The sequence below is a fragment of the Melanotaenia boesemani genome, chromosome 21 (assembly GCF_017639745.1).
Source record: "Melanotaenia boesemani isolate fMelBoe1 chromosome 21, fMelBoe1.pri, whole genome shotgun sequence".
Classification (NCBI taxonomy): domain Eukaryota; kingdom Metazoa; phylum Chordata; class Actinopteri; order Atheriniformes; family Melanotaeniidae; genus Melanotaenia; species Melanotaenia boesemani.
The window spans coordinates 4030993-4046822 of NC_055702.1; the positions used below are offsets into that span (position 1 = coordinate 4030993).

At 39.5% G+C, this 15830-nt stretch overlaps 1 protein-coding gene across 2 annotated transcripts; it reads right to left on the reverse strand.

Annotated features, from left to right (window-relative positions):
• Window positions 1–3803: 3803 nt before the first annotated feature.
• fads6 (fatty acid desaturase 6) lies at window positions 3804–14080 on the reverse strand. Of its 2 annotated transcripts, XM_041973831.1 has the most exons (7): window positions 13518–14080; window positions 11612–11616; window positions 10989–11129; window positions 8574–8754; window positions 8246–8433; window positions 4941–5120; window positions 3804–4763 (listed from the first exon to the last, which is right to left on the reverse strand). In XM_041973831.1, exons 1-7 carry the CDS (start codon window positions 13759–13761, stop codon window positions 4614–4616), a joined length of 1089 nt encoding a protein of 362 aa, XP_041829765.1. In that variant the 5' UTR covers window positions 13762–14080; the 3' UTR covers window positions 3804–4613. The 2 variants fall into 2 exon arrangements, with proteins under 2 accessions (XP_041829765.1, XP_041829764.1); XM_041973830.1 differs by lacking the exon at window positions 11612–11616 and having other exon boundaries at window positions 10989–11155.
• Between the last annotated feature and the right edge of the window lie 1750 nt (window positions 14081–15830).

Here is a 15830-nt window from a genome sequence, read left to right on the forward strand (position 1 = left end):
AAATAAACACTGCTCACCTTGTTACAAAGCAGAGTCAACCACCTTCATCCAGCCATTCACATGGAAATTGCTTTCACAAATTCCACTCAACTAACCTGTTTTGGTAACACCAGCAGCAGGACAGCAGTAGATCCTGAAAAAACTGGTTCAATCAATCAATCTTTATTTATAAAACACTTTCTCATAAAAAGAAATTGCAACACAAATTCCTCTACATTAAAAACACAATAAACAAAAACATCTTTACCCATCAAATCGCTCCAACCACAAACCCACGAGTCACGTACACACACATACACAAAATACTATACATACACACACGCACACACACTCACGTGCACATAGAATGAAGATATCTAAAAGTCTTAAAGTAAAACACTGGAAGTTTAAATAAAAGATCTTAAGCGAAATAAAATTAAATAAAATTAAATAAAATTAAATAAAATTAAATTAAATTAAATTAAATTAAATTCAGTTGCTGATTGGCTTTTCTGGCCCAGCGCATCTCTTTTATAGTTTGTTTTAGGTCATGCTCAGGAGGAGGAAACTAGCAGGATATTGATGTGGCCCGTTTATGTTCAATAGCATTGTATTTGCATTTATTTTATATTATTTTTATTACAAGCTGAGGTTTGCTGGTGACACAGCTGTAAAATCTGCTGGTCACAACCCAGATGGATCAGGTTCAGATATCTAACGTGTCAAGATTAAACGAGAGGTGTCTTCTGTAACGTGCTGATGCTGTGCAGATGTTGGTTTACTTTTTATGAATGTGGTGAAGGAAAATTATAAACAGGCTCTGAAACACAAATTAGAGCAGAACCTTCTTTAACAGGTGGTTTACAGGTAATAGAGGGATTTATATGCAGGGGCGGGTCTAGAAAAGTTTTGATGAGGGGGCCATGCAGGGGCACTGATCAGGAAAAGTTTTACACAAATGAGAGTTTTTTTTTAAGGCCTAGATTTTAGTAAATAATTAGTTGCTTATTAGAACTTAAGTGGTCATTGAATGTTAAATTTGGAAAAACCAACAGCCAATGACATTTTTAGTGTTGATGTAGAACATATAGAAATATTAAATGCTGCATTCACTGACAATTGGGACATCTGAAGCTAACCTAAGTGAAGGTTATTTTCCACTTAATGTTTGTTATCAATTCACTTCCACCAACTGTGTGCCTCTCTAAGCAGATACACAGCCCTGTGATGGTGAAATTAGTATTTTCTTAATTTATTACCCCCAAGACACAGTTATGGTTCAGAAAAAAACTGTAGCTGACCCCACAGCTGATGGTAGACTGGTGCAGTAGACCTGGGCCGCTATTGCATTAGGTATTAAAAATACACAATTAGCTCTAAATGTCAGAAAAAAAATGAGTGGACAAGCTTAAGTTTTACACATTTTATTATTCACGTGTCATCATTTCCATCACATCACACGAACACTGGATGACAGAAAAACAGGGATTTGTTACCATCTTGCAATTTACAACCAAGGATTATGACACTACTGCATATTAGAAAAGTGGACAAATTTATGCATAATATATTTTCTGATTAAACAAAGACAAACGAGACCAGGGAAAACTTTTGTTGGAGAAAAGCAGATCAAAATAGTTCATTTTTATGTGAAAACAGGCTGGTGCTCAGCTGTGTCTCAGGAGGAAGTGTGGAGAACATGTTGTCCGTCGGTCATGTCTTGTGGACCTGACCATGAACCTACTGGGTTTTACTGTTTCACATCCTTCTATCTGAACACGATTATGGTTTAGGTCAAAACGATACCCACTTCATAAAGATCTTCCTGTAAAGACTGTTAGAAAACATTGTTTTTGGAGAAACTTTTGCCTTTATTGATATCAATAAACATCTTTATTGGCCTGATGACACTTTTATAGTGGAAAAGACGTGAGTTCAGTTACACATAACCATAATTAGCCAATAAGACAGAGATCTGTCTGTTATGGTATGTACCATGAGCAAAATTATATCTTACATTTCTATTGTACATCTCACTTTTGGACTTTTCTTGATGTTTTGTGTTTCTACTTATTGCTCTTTGTTTCTATTCTCCATTGAGAATAAATGAGTATTGAAGGAGTTTCGTTCCAGTGATTGTTTTCCCCCCAAAAAAGTGAAGTCTAGGGTAGCAGCTGAATGTAATCAGAGTAGGATCCCACTTCTTTTTACTCTTGACACAAGAACCCTTTTTACGCTAAAGGCGCAGACTGCCAGTAATGTAACACAACACCACAATGAACATGCAAATTTACTCTGAATGTTACAGAGTGAGGACCACCCTGAAACAAGTTTTAAAATCACAAGTTTACAGATGGATTTCTTTCACATTGAGGTTCAGAAACAACAACAAAAAAACAAGTGGATAAATAAATTACATCTGATGGATCTTGGGTTTCCATGGGAGATGATTTAAAGGTAGAGGGAAACTTCACTGTTTCCAGCAGCATGAAGGGTGTCAGTTACCTTGTTCAAGTGTAATCGGGGTCAAAGAAAACAAGTTGTTCACACCAGACTGAGCAAACGGCACACAAAGACTTTCCTTATTGGTTCTACCACACCAGATCTCCATCTCCAAGTCCTGTACTCCATCCTGGTCTAATAAAAATACAGGAAAATTAGCAGCTTTGTCGTATTAGACACATAAACCCGACCCCTCAGGTGATACAGTGCAATGACAGAGGTTCATATTAATAAGTAGGAGGGGATGGTAGTGGACTACAATGTTGTTTCTTCATTAGTAGTAAACCCAGCAGACAGCTGATAGAGCCGCTGACCCAGAACTGTCAGAAATGTAAAAACAAAAAAAGTCTCACTGAGTTGATTTTGTTTCATGAAACAGATCCCAGGTCAGTCTAAGAAACAGGATTAATATGAGTTTAAAACAATCCCATTAAAACAATCCAGCTGGTCTTTTATCCATACTCTCAAATATGACCCATGAGGTCCCTTAAACTATTGGTACCCACCCAGGGGTCCCCCAAAGAGCACAGGGGTCCCTGAGGCTTTGACTGCTCAGAGCCAGTGTGGTTTAAATTAAGACTATGTCCACACAGAAACGAGTTGAGGTGTATTTGTTTACGTTTTTCATCATTTGAGTGTTTTATTCAAATACCAGTGTTTTAGAGCCTGAAAACACAAACATGAAATGTCTGAAAAATGCCACAGTGCAGATGACTCGTCCTTATTTTGAAAAAGAAAAAAGAAAAAATAAGGCAATATGCTGGTAATTAGCTAAAAGGAAATAACCAGAATGCATCATTTATGGTGAGAAGCAGCTAATGGAAGCAAAAAACCAAGAATGCTTTTAATACGGGGTGGGACAGGGTCCTCAGGGAAAACAGACTGCTTTCAGCTACAGGCTGACAGGAGGGAAATAGAGTTTTTCACATTAAAATAAATGTTATGTTCAAATGTTTCCTTTAATAAGCCACAAAGTTATCTGAAAGAGAAAGGAAGGTGGATACTATACCCACAGTGCTTTCTATCATAGGAAGCAAATTACAAATCCAGTTATTTGTACTGAGGGTGCATTCACACCTTCTAGTCTGCTAGACTCGATACGACTGGGGACTCTGTTTCTGACCTGTTTTGATGTCACAGTGACATTTATTATGTAAATTTCTGGAACTGTCGGTGCCCTGCAGTGTCGTCTGAGACCAGGGCACCACGCCATGTTACAGCTGAGTTTCACTTTACGCACCACGTCACCATGCTAGCAGCTAGATATCAACACCCAGCTTTGAACACGCACTGTGGCCGATTCAGCAGATAAACTCAAGAGGACATTATCGGGGACATACCTGCAATTATTTACTTTTGATGTCATTATCTCAGGATCATCAGATATGTATTTAGTTATTCTGAGATAGAAAAGCTTGTTTCCAGGAGATCACAAGTTACGTTTTCTCATTATCTCGAGAAATCTGCATTTTCATTAAATAAAAACATTTAAAAACTTTGTTCAGGACTACAGTTGATCAAGGTGAGATTGAAAATGATCTGTTAACATCTGGTTTTATTGTTATTGCATTTGGTTAAGTTGAGGAAAGCATGTGTTTTGTCCTTACAAAGGCCCGCTTTGTTTTATCATAGACTTGAAAATAATTAAAACTGTTTTCTGGAGATAATGAGATAAATCATTATATAATTTTTGGAAAACCTTCTCCAGAAATGCCCAATCATGGCTGCTCTGAGCTTCCGTACCATCCCTTACGGACACTACTTTCACAGTGATATTGCAGTTGCTCTCGCAACCACTAGAGGTCACATTCAAAGAACTACTGTATAGATCTTTGTTGATGTTTGTTGTTTTGTCAAACAACATGTGTGGTCATTTTTGGGAAGAAAATTTCACAAATAAGAACAACCAGGTCAGCTATTGGTTTATCTTTGTGCTAAACAGGAAGGAGGTATTTATTTAGTTAACTCTTGTTAAAACTTCGGCTATAATTTTATTTATTACGTGTCGATTCAGTACCTGTGTTGATTTTAAGAGGCTGTTCAAATCCCACAGCGGAGCTGTGAGACCGCCACACCTTTCTGCATCTACAGAAATGATTGCGGTTTAGTCGTGTTCACACATCCTCCCTCCATCACTGCACTCCCACCAGCTCTGTGATGGACGGAGCAAACACCATCAGCTCCTGGTATTTATGGAAGAAGAGGTGGAGACGGGACAGGTAGCTGTCCTCTTGGTATGGAAGCTGCTTTTCAGTCAGGTATTTGGACACAACTGGCTTCACCTGAAAGGTGTGAAACAACATTTAAGGACACTTTTGTGTTTGAATATAGTAAAAAATTTTATGTGTTTTCATGAACTTTTATGATATTCTTCTGTCACTTCAGTAGTGTTTGATTTGTGTGCCTGTTTGTTTACATTTTATCTAAAACTGAGGTGTGAAATTAAGTGAGAAACTTACCTTTAAGCACATGTTGTCTGACAGAAAGGGGAAGAGATGGTGCTCCACATGGCAGTTGATTAGCGAGTGTCCAAACGTCCAGTCCAGCAGAAGGTTTCGTGGCAGGTTCAGGACTCCGTGGGTCATCTGGTAAATCCTCTTTGGTCGTCGGGTTGGAGAAAACATTGGCAGACCGATGTGCTGCAATCAAAGATTATGTATTTCTTATCAATGCTGTGTTTTAATCACTGGCTCTTTGTGTTCATCAGGAGCAGAGCCGGTTTTGCCACTAAGCAGACTAAGCGACCACTTAGGGCCCCGCACCACGAGGGGGCCCCCTACAGAGGAAGGTTGCTTCAGTGAGTGGTTTATGGGCTTTGTTATGAAGAGGAATTTGAAGATGATTTTATTTAGCAGCAGGTGCTACTAGGTTTAGCAACTGGTTGGGTACTGTTAGCCAGCAAAGCAGCTGTAGCTCAAGCTAGCGGTAGGGTTGGCAACCTTATTCCTTATTTGACAATTAAACGTCTTATCCCAACATTTTACTGGGTCAATAGGGGAGGTCCGTATTGAACACAATTTGTTCCGTATTTTCATAAATGTCCAATAATGCAGTCTATCACACACACATCAACACTAAATTTAACAATTATGGACTAAATAAAACACAGGAAATACTCAGGCCAGTCAAATTATTATGGAGGGATCTAGGCAGGACCCCTCTCTTTGCTGCCTGTGTGTGTTGCGTTCATGGTTGCCTACAGACGCCGGTGCTGCTCACATCACCTGCGCCTTTTTAAAACGTCCTCGGCACCCGATACTCCACCACATCCTCAGAAGCGAAAACACTTCCATCCATAGCTGGACAGCGTCCGTGGAGGTGTTTACAGGACAAACTGTGAAATGTGTCGGCGTGTTTTCAGTGGCACGATGGGCTGTCTGACATCATGCATCAGGAGAGCAACACTGGAGGCACGAACAAAGAAGACTAGAGCTCAGTGTCCCAGTCCTTCACCCCCATCATCTCCTGAGACTGATCCGGTGTTGGACATCATGTCATGATTGATCCATGTCCGGATTTTAGGATGATGAGTTTTTAAAGTCAAATGAATGATCATTTATTTAATTTACAGTAGTATTAACCATTATAAATATTATATATATGTCCATTTAAAGAAAAAGTCAGATTAATGGATTACAGGTTAATAAATAAATGCTTAGAGAAAATGTTTATTTTTAAATTATAACTTAACTTTAAAAGTTACATTAAGTTCTCAGTGTATTTAGTTTATATTTTATTCATTGTTGCTCCACACAAACAGTTCTCCTTCAGTTACAGGTGCTGCCGCTGCATGGTAGATTATACACTACCTCTTTAACTAAGTTAAGGGATTTAAAAAAAAAAAAAAAAACTAAGTTAAGTGATTGTGCAATAACTAAGTTGTGTGGTATTTTCTTATATATTTTCCTCTTGTCTGTTAAATAGGGATGCATGTTATTACAGCTTTATGGAGCCTAACACTTTATATGCAACAACGTTGTGCAATAATCAATGTGTTAATTGGTAATAAAGCATTTCAAGCTTTAAGTATAACTAATTGCTTGTTGATCACCCCTTTACTAAAAACATTGGCACAAAGTAAAACACCACTGCTGCAGGTTCCCCGGGAGTCGGGCCGTGGTGGTCGAGGCCCTCAGGAGCTGTTGTTGGCGTCGTTTATTTTCACCTCAGCTGGAGCCGTAACACTTCCTGCCTGCTCAAGAAGGCACACCAAGTACTTTACTTCCTCAGGAAGCTGCTGTGAGCTGGACTAGAGAGCTCTGTCCTGAGGAGCTTCTACCGATGTGTGGTCCTCAGCACCAGCATCATGGTGCAGCTTAGCAGCTGTTCGGCTGCAGACAGGGAGGCGCTGCAGAGGGTGGTGAAGGCTGCTCAGAGGATTGTGGGGGACAGCCTTCCTTCCACCACAGACATTTACACCAGCAGATGCAGAAAGAGGGCTCTCTGCATCATGAAGGGCTCCACGCACCCTCTCTTTGGGTCTCTCCTCAGTGAACTGGGAGCAGTGAAATCTTAGAAATCTACTGCTGCTTTCAGTGCTCGGTAGGCTGTTTTTTTTCTTTAATATCACCAGGTAAAGTCACCCTACTCAAACATGAGTCTCAAAGCTCTGAGTTCAGGGTGGAAAATGAGACACAGGCCAACATCAGCACTGGGAGACCCAGGAGACAGGTCTCCAGTCCAACCCCCCCTAGTCTGAGCAAACACTCCTCAGTTAGATCCCGTCAAGAACCTGTGTTTTCTAATCCGCCTTCACACACTTTGATCCGAACAATGCACAATGACCTGCAGGAGTCCTTCTGGGAAAATCACGGATGAACTGATCTTTTCATCCCTTTAGTTCGCTGACTGGAGCACAATGCAGCCTTCAGCTGACGTTTCTCAGAGGGCCCGTTGCAGGGAGCACACTCGTGACTGCTTGGCATGAAATGAACATGAGAAAATAAGAGAGAGGTGAAAACACGCGTGAAATATTGTCCTGTCTGAAAAAGAATACTCAGAGTCCAAACAAAATCCAGTAAAACAGGCAAAAAGTATTTAAACACCATCAACAAATACAATAAAAACAGGATGAGGTGTTAAAATTACTCTGTTAATTATTGCCATCACACATTATATATATATATATATATATATATATATATATATATATATATATATATATATATATATACATATATATATATATATGTATATTTGTGATTACTTAGTCATTAAAAACAGAGCCACATTTTTCTCACTTACAAAACATGTACATGTGATGCTTTTGTTTATTTAAAATCTTATTGAACTTTTCATTTAGTTTATTTATTTGTATCTATTCTATAAAAATATTTAGAAGATAATATGTTATATTTGTCATATTTATATAATTATTCTAAAATGATAGCTGTATCATTTTCTTGTCCTGTTGTTTATCATTGAGGCAAACTTGGTCATTACAATGTGAGTATATTTAAAATTTTACTATTTAAAATAAAAACTGAATAAAAAATAAAATGGTATAATAAAATTTATAAAAATGTAATAATATGTTTATTTATTCTTAAGTGAGTGGCTGTGTATCAGATGACCCACAAATGTAAAATGAAGTAGTTAATTTGTGAATATACCATCCCCTCCCAGGCATTTACTAGAAAGGCTTTTAAACGCTATGCTTTAAAACGTCAACCCTAAACGATGGAGTTTAAACATAAAGTGTAGAAAGCACGTTCAGGTCTCCTGACATATCAGACCTCCTCTGAGTTTAAAGTTGTGCTCTCACCTGGAAGATGTTGACATGGATGTACGGCACCGAGAACATGGCTCTGCACACCAACATGCAGAGCAAAGCGCTGAAAGCCGACCTGAACCCGGAGACGTTGATGAGCAGCCAGTACTGCGAATACAGGCCCAGCGTTACCATCAGGACCGTCCTAACCACAAGGGCCAAAGAATGCCCTTTGAGTTGAGCTGCAAAAGCAGAAAATCAGAAACCACCACATGCAGGATAATCAACTCACACTGCTGTGACAAAGACCAGGTAACAGAGCTTTGAGGAGGGTAGGAGGGTCAGAAAGCTTAATGCTGATTAAAGAATCGGTCTGTCTCACCGAGGGCGACGAGTGGAGTGATGACAGGCACGGCCAGGGGGGCTAGGAACAGGTAGACGGTGCGAGGCAGGAAAGGGACCTTCCACACGCTGGAGTCGCCCAGTCCAACGACGTTAGTGTGTGCGTGATGCATCTTAATGTGGCCGTGGACTCCGGCTTGTGCTGAGAATGAGCCGCAGACCTGAGAGGACCAACATGTTTCCACACAGGAAAACAGAGCTTACAACGATGCAACAGAAAAGTCTTGACTGCAGCATCCACATTAAACAAGCTGTGAAGATGATGATGATGTTTTACTTTAGTAAATAGCAGACTGTTAGGAAAACATCTATGTTTTCAGTGACTCGGGTTAACAAAGGTTGTTTAACAGTTGTCCCTTCATTTACTCTCACAGTTGATGTTGCTCGAGTCATAATCGTTTGTTTTTACCTCAGGCTGGGGCGGGACTTGTCACCATGGTAACAGCCAAGCGTGAATGGACCAACACATAATTTTAACACATTACAGGCTTAAACAACCTGTGTGTAACGCTGTGTCCTGAAACTCCGTCAGACTGAAAGGATGTAAGAATTCAGTTCTCTGAGTTACTTTTAACAGCGATATAAAAAGGAAATCCAGTCTGTAAATGCCAAGGTTTTCTGTAACAGAGGCAGTGTGTGAAAATCCACCCTTCTCCACAGGAATAAAGAGGTTAATTATCAGTCAGCTGCTGATGATCAATGCACCTGATTAACTGATCATCATCAGTGTGATCACCTTTTTTTTTTTCTTTCCCTGCACCTTGCTGTAATGTTTTTATGTTTTATGTAAAGCACTTTGAATTGTCTTGTACATGAAATGTGCTATACAAATGAATTCGCCTTGCCTTGCCTTTATAAAAGCAGGTGTTCTGGCATTTAGCTGTTCTACAGCATGCAGGTGTGTTATCACAATGCCAAGGAGGAAAGACATCAGCAATGATCTTAGAGAAGCAACTGTTGGTGATAAGGGTTATAAGGTAATTTCCAAACAATCTGGAGTCCATCGTTCTACAGAGAGAGGGTTATTTACAAGCATAAACCTTCCAGGGCAGCTGCCTCTGGATGTTCAGACTGTGCATCTCAGAGTCTGCAGCCCTCAGTTAACTGTTTACTGTTTTGATGAAGCAAATGTCTGGAATAATTTACAAAATACCCTCAAACTCACAACTTTGGCATCTCTCTCCACTTTCAAGTTGAAACTACAACAAATATATATATTGCTGTTGCTGTTTAAAGAGAAAACTGATGCTAAACCTGTTTATGTGCTTAGTGCAGGGGTCTGCAGCTTTTCCAATCAAAAGAGCCATTTTATCACAGCCAGCTAAATAAAACTTTTCAAAAAGGCAACTTTAAATATATTTTTTAATGAAGAGACACCATAGGATATTTGTTATTTTTGAAGAACCACATTCTTATTTCCATTTTTAGGTTTTAAAATAAAGAAAAACATAAAACCTTTATAAAAAGAGGATAGACAGACTTTCTTCTAAGGGATGTAGATATTTGTGGAAAATTATGTAAAGTAAAAAAAAGTCCCTGATTTACAGGAAAGATAGATTTAAAAAATATTTTAGCCACATATTTAGAGGCATTGTGGAAGGTCCAGAGAGCCACTTGCAGCTCCAGGTTGGAGACCCCTGATGTCGTGTTTGTAAACCAAAATTTACTGCATTTTCTTTATATAGCCGTAGGCCTTCTTTTAAAGGAAAGAGACATTTTGCACGTAACAATGCGATATATATATATATATATATATATATATATATATATATATATATAAACAGACATTCCTTTTCTTTTCTTTCTTTCAAATACACTTTCCTCTTACTCCTTTCATTTATATGTTCTTTGATTTTGCATGATGTTTTTAAGATTATATATATATATATATATATATATTTTTTTTTTCTTTTTTACTATGTTTACTATGTTTAAATGTACATATGTATGTTCATATGTCTCTGTATTGTTTATTTATTTGAATTATTTGACAGGGACATTGCATTTGCACATAGTCACAAAATTTAGTAGGTGATGCCACGCAAACAGAGTTTTTAGCCAGAGCTAATTCTCAACCATAAAACCATTACTTAAAGACACTGAGCTTCTACAAGCTGCTAAATCATGTGCTGGGTTTAGTGTGTGGAAAAACATTGGTGCTCTACTAGTCAATAATCAAAATTTAACAAATGTGCCACTGATCTACTTTCATGATAAACCAAGATCATGTTAATAAAGTTATTTATAAACCCAAACTAGTTGTATGAGTTTAAATACGGCAGCTGGTCAGTGGTTATGGTTCAGATCTGCGTGTGAGCATAAAAACCAAACTCCAGATTAAGCTTTGCCTCCGTGTTCTGAATGACAGCCTTCAGTTTATTTCTGTACATCTCACCTCGATGAAGAAGACAGCCCAGAACTTCCCCCAGGCCTGCGATTCGCTCAGCGCCCCGTGGCTGGCCAGATGTGTCCCTTTGACGGTGATGACGGCGTGAGCCACGCCCATCAGGAGCAGACCCGATGAAAACCAGAGCAGCTGAGAGGAGGCCAGGAGGAGGAAGGCTGCAAAACAAAACGCAGAGATTAACTTTACTATACAATTAACTTTTTATTCATCCTCCTCCCATCCGTATCTGTTGAGTAATTTATCCCTAAAGCAGCTGAGTGGATCTCTAATCGGAGTCAGTAAGAGGAGCAGGAAGATCATCTGAGAGTATGAAACTTTATCCAACGCTGAAGGTGACTGTGCAGTTTGTATCTGACACCTTTTCCTCACACTCCCAAGTCCTGTTTTAATTTACACGTTAATGTCATGCAAGAAGCTTGTCCAGCTCAGTATGTGCATGAAGATAAAAAGAGCTTCTGAGGGTCATGAGGTGAGTTTATGTTGAGGAAAATAATCACTTCATTAGTCTGAGGTCAAGATGACAGTTTGCTTAGTTTGACATCTTCCTCTAATCGGGAGCTTCACCTTCAGCTGTGTTATTTTTATAAGATACTGCCTGAAACAATGGTTACCAAGGCTGCCTTTTCTCTGGCCTTTTCTCCTGGTCAAGCCCTGAAGAGGCTGAAGAGTTATTGTAAAGGAAAAGAGAAGAAAAAATAAGAAAAATCCCCCAACTTTACAACATTTAGTGAATTTCACCTCCTTTCATACATAAAGTTGAAATGAAGAGGTCTGTTTGGTGTTTAATAGAACACTGGACTTCTGGCTGGCTGCAGGGTTTACATGATACATTCTCTCGCTAACCCAATAAAACTCTGCTAATATGATGCGCCTCATATTTCAAAGCAGGCTATTTTAAGGAGGTAATTCACAAGCTCACAGTGCTTCACAAATCCAGGCACCTCCTCAGTCTCATTCTGGATTTACATTCAGCTCAGACACGAGTTTTCCCACTAAATAAAAGGATTTATTTTGATAAAAAAAAAAAAATGAAAGTTTAAAAGTTAAGAGTCTCCAGCAGCTGCTGTGCTAGTTCATGCTGAACTGCAGCATTAAGTCTTAGTTACCTTCTGTCCACCTAAAAGCTATCAGACCCGAAGATCGAGTGACATGACTCACAATAGACGGCAGTCCTCATTAAGGTCAGCAGCTGACCAGCTGACCCACATTAAACATGATACCTTGAATGTAGAGACCTGCGGAGATGTGGAGAATAAGCTCTCCCTCTCTGCTGGGTTTGAGCTTCTTGTAGCAAAAGTTGTTAGGAACATACAAGCTAGTAACTATGGCAACTGCAGAAGATGGAGTGATTGAACCAGAGACTGCTAGACAGCTGACAGGTCTCAGTTTTCTAGAGTTTTCTTTCAATAGTCATCTCTTACAGTGGTCTCGAACAATTGCTCTCCAGCTTCCTGAATGTCTCTCCTTTGTTCGTGGCCATTTTCAGGAATTAGTTTTTGTTAATCCTCTTAACTCTGACCTTTGAACATTTATTAAACTGCAGAAGTGGAAGACAAAAGTAAAAGTTTCAGGACAAAAAAAAAAACTATCTACGGCAGATAAACGGGAGCTGAAAGTGATGTCCTGAAGAAACAAGAACAAATTTAACAAAGACCTCAACCAGGACCAGAGAGATCCATCTGGACCTTCAGCTGATCCATCTATTGTTGGCATCAGAAATGGTCTCCATGGAAACGTGGCTGTCGAGAAGTCATTAATAAGAAGAAGAAGAACAGGGAGAAAAGGCTGAGGCCTGTCACATGACACAAGAACTGGACTGAATATTGGTGGAAACAGGTCTGATGGAGGGATGGATCCTCCCCAGAACCCAGACTTCAACGTTACTGAAACAGTGTGGGATCATCTGGACAGAGAACGGAACAAAAGGCAGAAACATCCAAAGAAAAGCTTTGGAAAGTCCTTCAAGAAGCCTGATGACTACTTAAAGAAATTACAAGAAAACTAGTTTAAGAGGGTTCAGACTGGCTTGAAGAATAAAGCTGCTTAGAACAAATATTGACTTTCAAGTCTTAAATATTGTATTTCCATTTGTATTATGCACAAGACTTAATGAACTGCTGCACATATTTCCCATTTTCCAAGAGGGCTGGATCACACCTTTAATACATTCCTTTATCTGAACTGTTACAGATTATGAAGTAAAACTGGGACAAACTATTTCATAGACTAAATAAAGATAAAAACTGGTTAATAGATAATGAAAACAAACCGTTACAGGGAGGATTGCTGAACAGGCCTGAAAGGAATGTAACCTCAGTTTGACCTGTTTGAGTTTCTTATTGGAAAGCAAAAAATATAAAATGACCACAGTAATATGAAATAGACTGAAAACAACAACAAAAAAGAAAACCTGTGATTATTGTAATCATATAAACTCTACATGGATCGTGTGGTACTGATCTCACCACTTTCACCAACGCAGAGTGAACTTGTTAAAAACTGGATGAAGTTATTTACCAGGCGGCAGGCAGAGGAACGCTGCCGCCAGGATGCTGCAGTCCAGCCCTCTTCTCTCCCACCAGCTGCTCTCCTTCACCATCTTCTGCACCAGCCTGGTCAGCTCCATCATCAGTGACTCCTTCTCCACCTCTTCTCTTCCTCTGCCTCCATTCTTCCTGTCTGGATCCCCTCTGCTCCTCATTATCATCCCATCACCGCCTCCTCCTCCGTCCTCCCTCCACTCCTCTGGTACGCTCTGCATGTTGAGGAACAGTTCAGAACAAAGTCAGCATGCAGTTTTTAAGCGCTGCAGCCTGAGCACAAAGTCCACAGGTCAAAGTCAATACTGAAAAGCTCCCTGTTGTCCAGGATCATTGTCAGAGAAGCCCAGCCCCTTCCTGCTGCCTCAAAAGCCTCCAGGACCCTCTTCTTCTACTTCCTCCTCCTCATCTCTTTCGTCAGCTGACTCCTCGTACCAGCCAGTGGACGTGGAATTTATTGTCCTACAACCTGAACATGTGAGGCTGTCCTGCAATGAGATGGGCTGAGAAAGCCTCCTCAGAGCTGCAGCAGCTCTCTCCTCTCTGGTGTCTCATGCATTCTGCATGCCGCTCATCCCCCCTCTCTGTTACTCGCTCTTTGTGTGGGCTCCTCTCCCCCCTCCCCTCACACCTCGGTAACCTTGGCAAATGTCCTGGGAAAGGAGAGGGAAAGAGGAGTGATTAACAGAGGCTGTTGGGTTGTTTCTTCTTTCCACCACAGGAAGAGATTCAGGATGGAAAGGAGAAGCTAGTGATGTCCGGGAATGTTGGGGTGTGCTTATGTCTTGGCGCAGGTACATGTATCTGGTGTCAGTGCTGCTTCTCTCCGCAGAGGCCAGAGCGCTGGCTTCAGGCCATGCTGACTGCAGCATGCTCTTTAAAAGATGCACCGTGAGTGTTTCTTTTTAGTCAATAAGACAGCAGACACTGCAGAAAGGAACATAAGAGCACCAGACTGCCTGGCAGCTCCACTTACAGACTTAACTGCACCATTAATCGTCAGTCGGGTGTTTCTGTCCACGCGGACGGTCAAGGACACACTAGATGAGTTGAATTATAGAACTATGGAACAAGAAATGCTAGCAGATGCAAAAACTGCATCTTTTTAATGGATTTCTAATGTTTTTTTTTTGTTTGTTTTGTTTTGTTTTTGTGGCAGTTCAGAGTGACACAATTAGCCACAACAATAACTAAGAGAAATGGCAAACAGATACAAAATGCAAATATAGAGTGACAAAAGGCAAATATTGTCATAAAAAAAGACCCACAAATTCCTCAGAAGAACCACTGAGTCGCACAAAATAAAAGACAAACTAGACTACCAAAAGCAGACAGCTTAAAAAAGGAATCAGACAAAAAACTTTAAATTAAATTAAAAATTAAGATAAAAAAAAAAAGAAAATATTTTAAAAAAGAAAAAAAAATAATGCACAACCGTCACGAAGAGATACAGGATAAGTGTGAAGAAGCAAAACAACCACAGAGTGATGCAAAATGACTTCAGTAGCATAAAACAACTAATGAAACTAACTAATGAAAAATAAATGATCAAAAACGCTTAGAGTCTCCTTCCATAGATTAAAATGTCAACAAATATTCATAAAAACAAGAGAAAATGACTAGAAAGGAATGGCTAACAGATACCAGATGGACAACAAAGAGACAAAAGACAACCATGACGGCAGGAAAAAAGACCCAGAAAATGTTCAGAAGATCCACAAAGTGACATAAAAATGATAAAAAAGGCAAAACTGCAAACTGCAGAGATGGTCATTATCAAAGATTCAAATCGGGAAAAAAACAGAAATACAAACTCAAAAAGGTTTTTAAAACACAAAATTACTAGAAAACGAATGCACAACAATCACCAGCAGATACTGGATGACTGTGAAGATGCAAAACAACCACGAAGTCATGAGATAAGAGTAAAATGACCCGAAACAAACAAATAAACAGAAATATCAGTCTTTCATAGATCAAATCAAGATCAGGGAGAGAAAAGAAAAGAAAACAGACAGAAAGCAGCTAAAAATCATTTTAAATCATGCAAATGCATCTAAACGTACAGAAAAGCACTAAGAAGAGATTTATGACTGCTACACCCTCATAAAATCCCAAATCTGCATAAATTCACACTGAACAAGAGCAAGTTTAATTTATTTTTAATAACAGTGTTTGTGCTACAGACAATCATTACAAAAACATACAAATGGTCATTCATGCACAGTCATACAGACGTTCAGCTGCGGGCAACCTTCAGTGAAACCAGATGCAGTGTGGAGCAACCTGA

What these genes read in the sequence shown, in the direction of transcription:
- fads6 (XM_041973830.1), bottom strand. Translation starts at nt 13,761, where the DNA reads ATGCAGAGCGTACCAGAGGAGTGGAGGGAGGACGGAGGAGGAGGCGGT. An exon ending in GTTCCTCTGCCTGCCGCCTG is followed by an intron (nt 11,156 to 13,517) that starts GTAAATAACTTC and finishes TTTGTTTTGCAG; the next exon opens with CCTTCCTCCTCCTGGCCTCC. An exon ending in CACTCCACTCGTCGCCCTCG is followed by an intron (nt 8,434 to 8,573) that starts GTGAGACAGACC and finishes CTGCTTTTGCAG; the next exon opens with CTCAACTCAAAGGGCATTCT.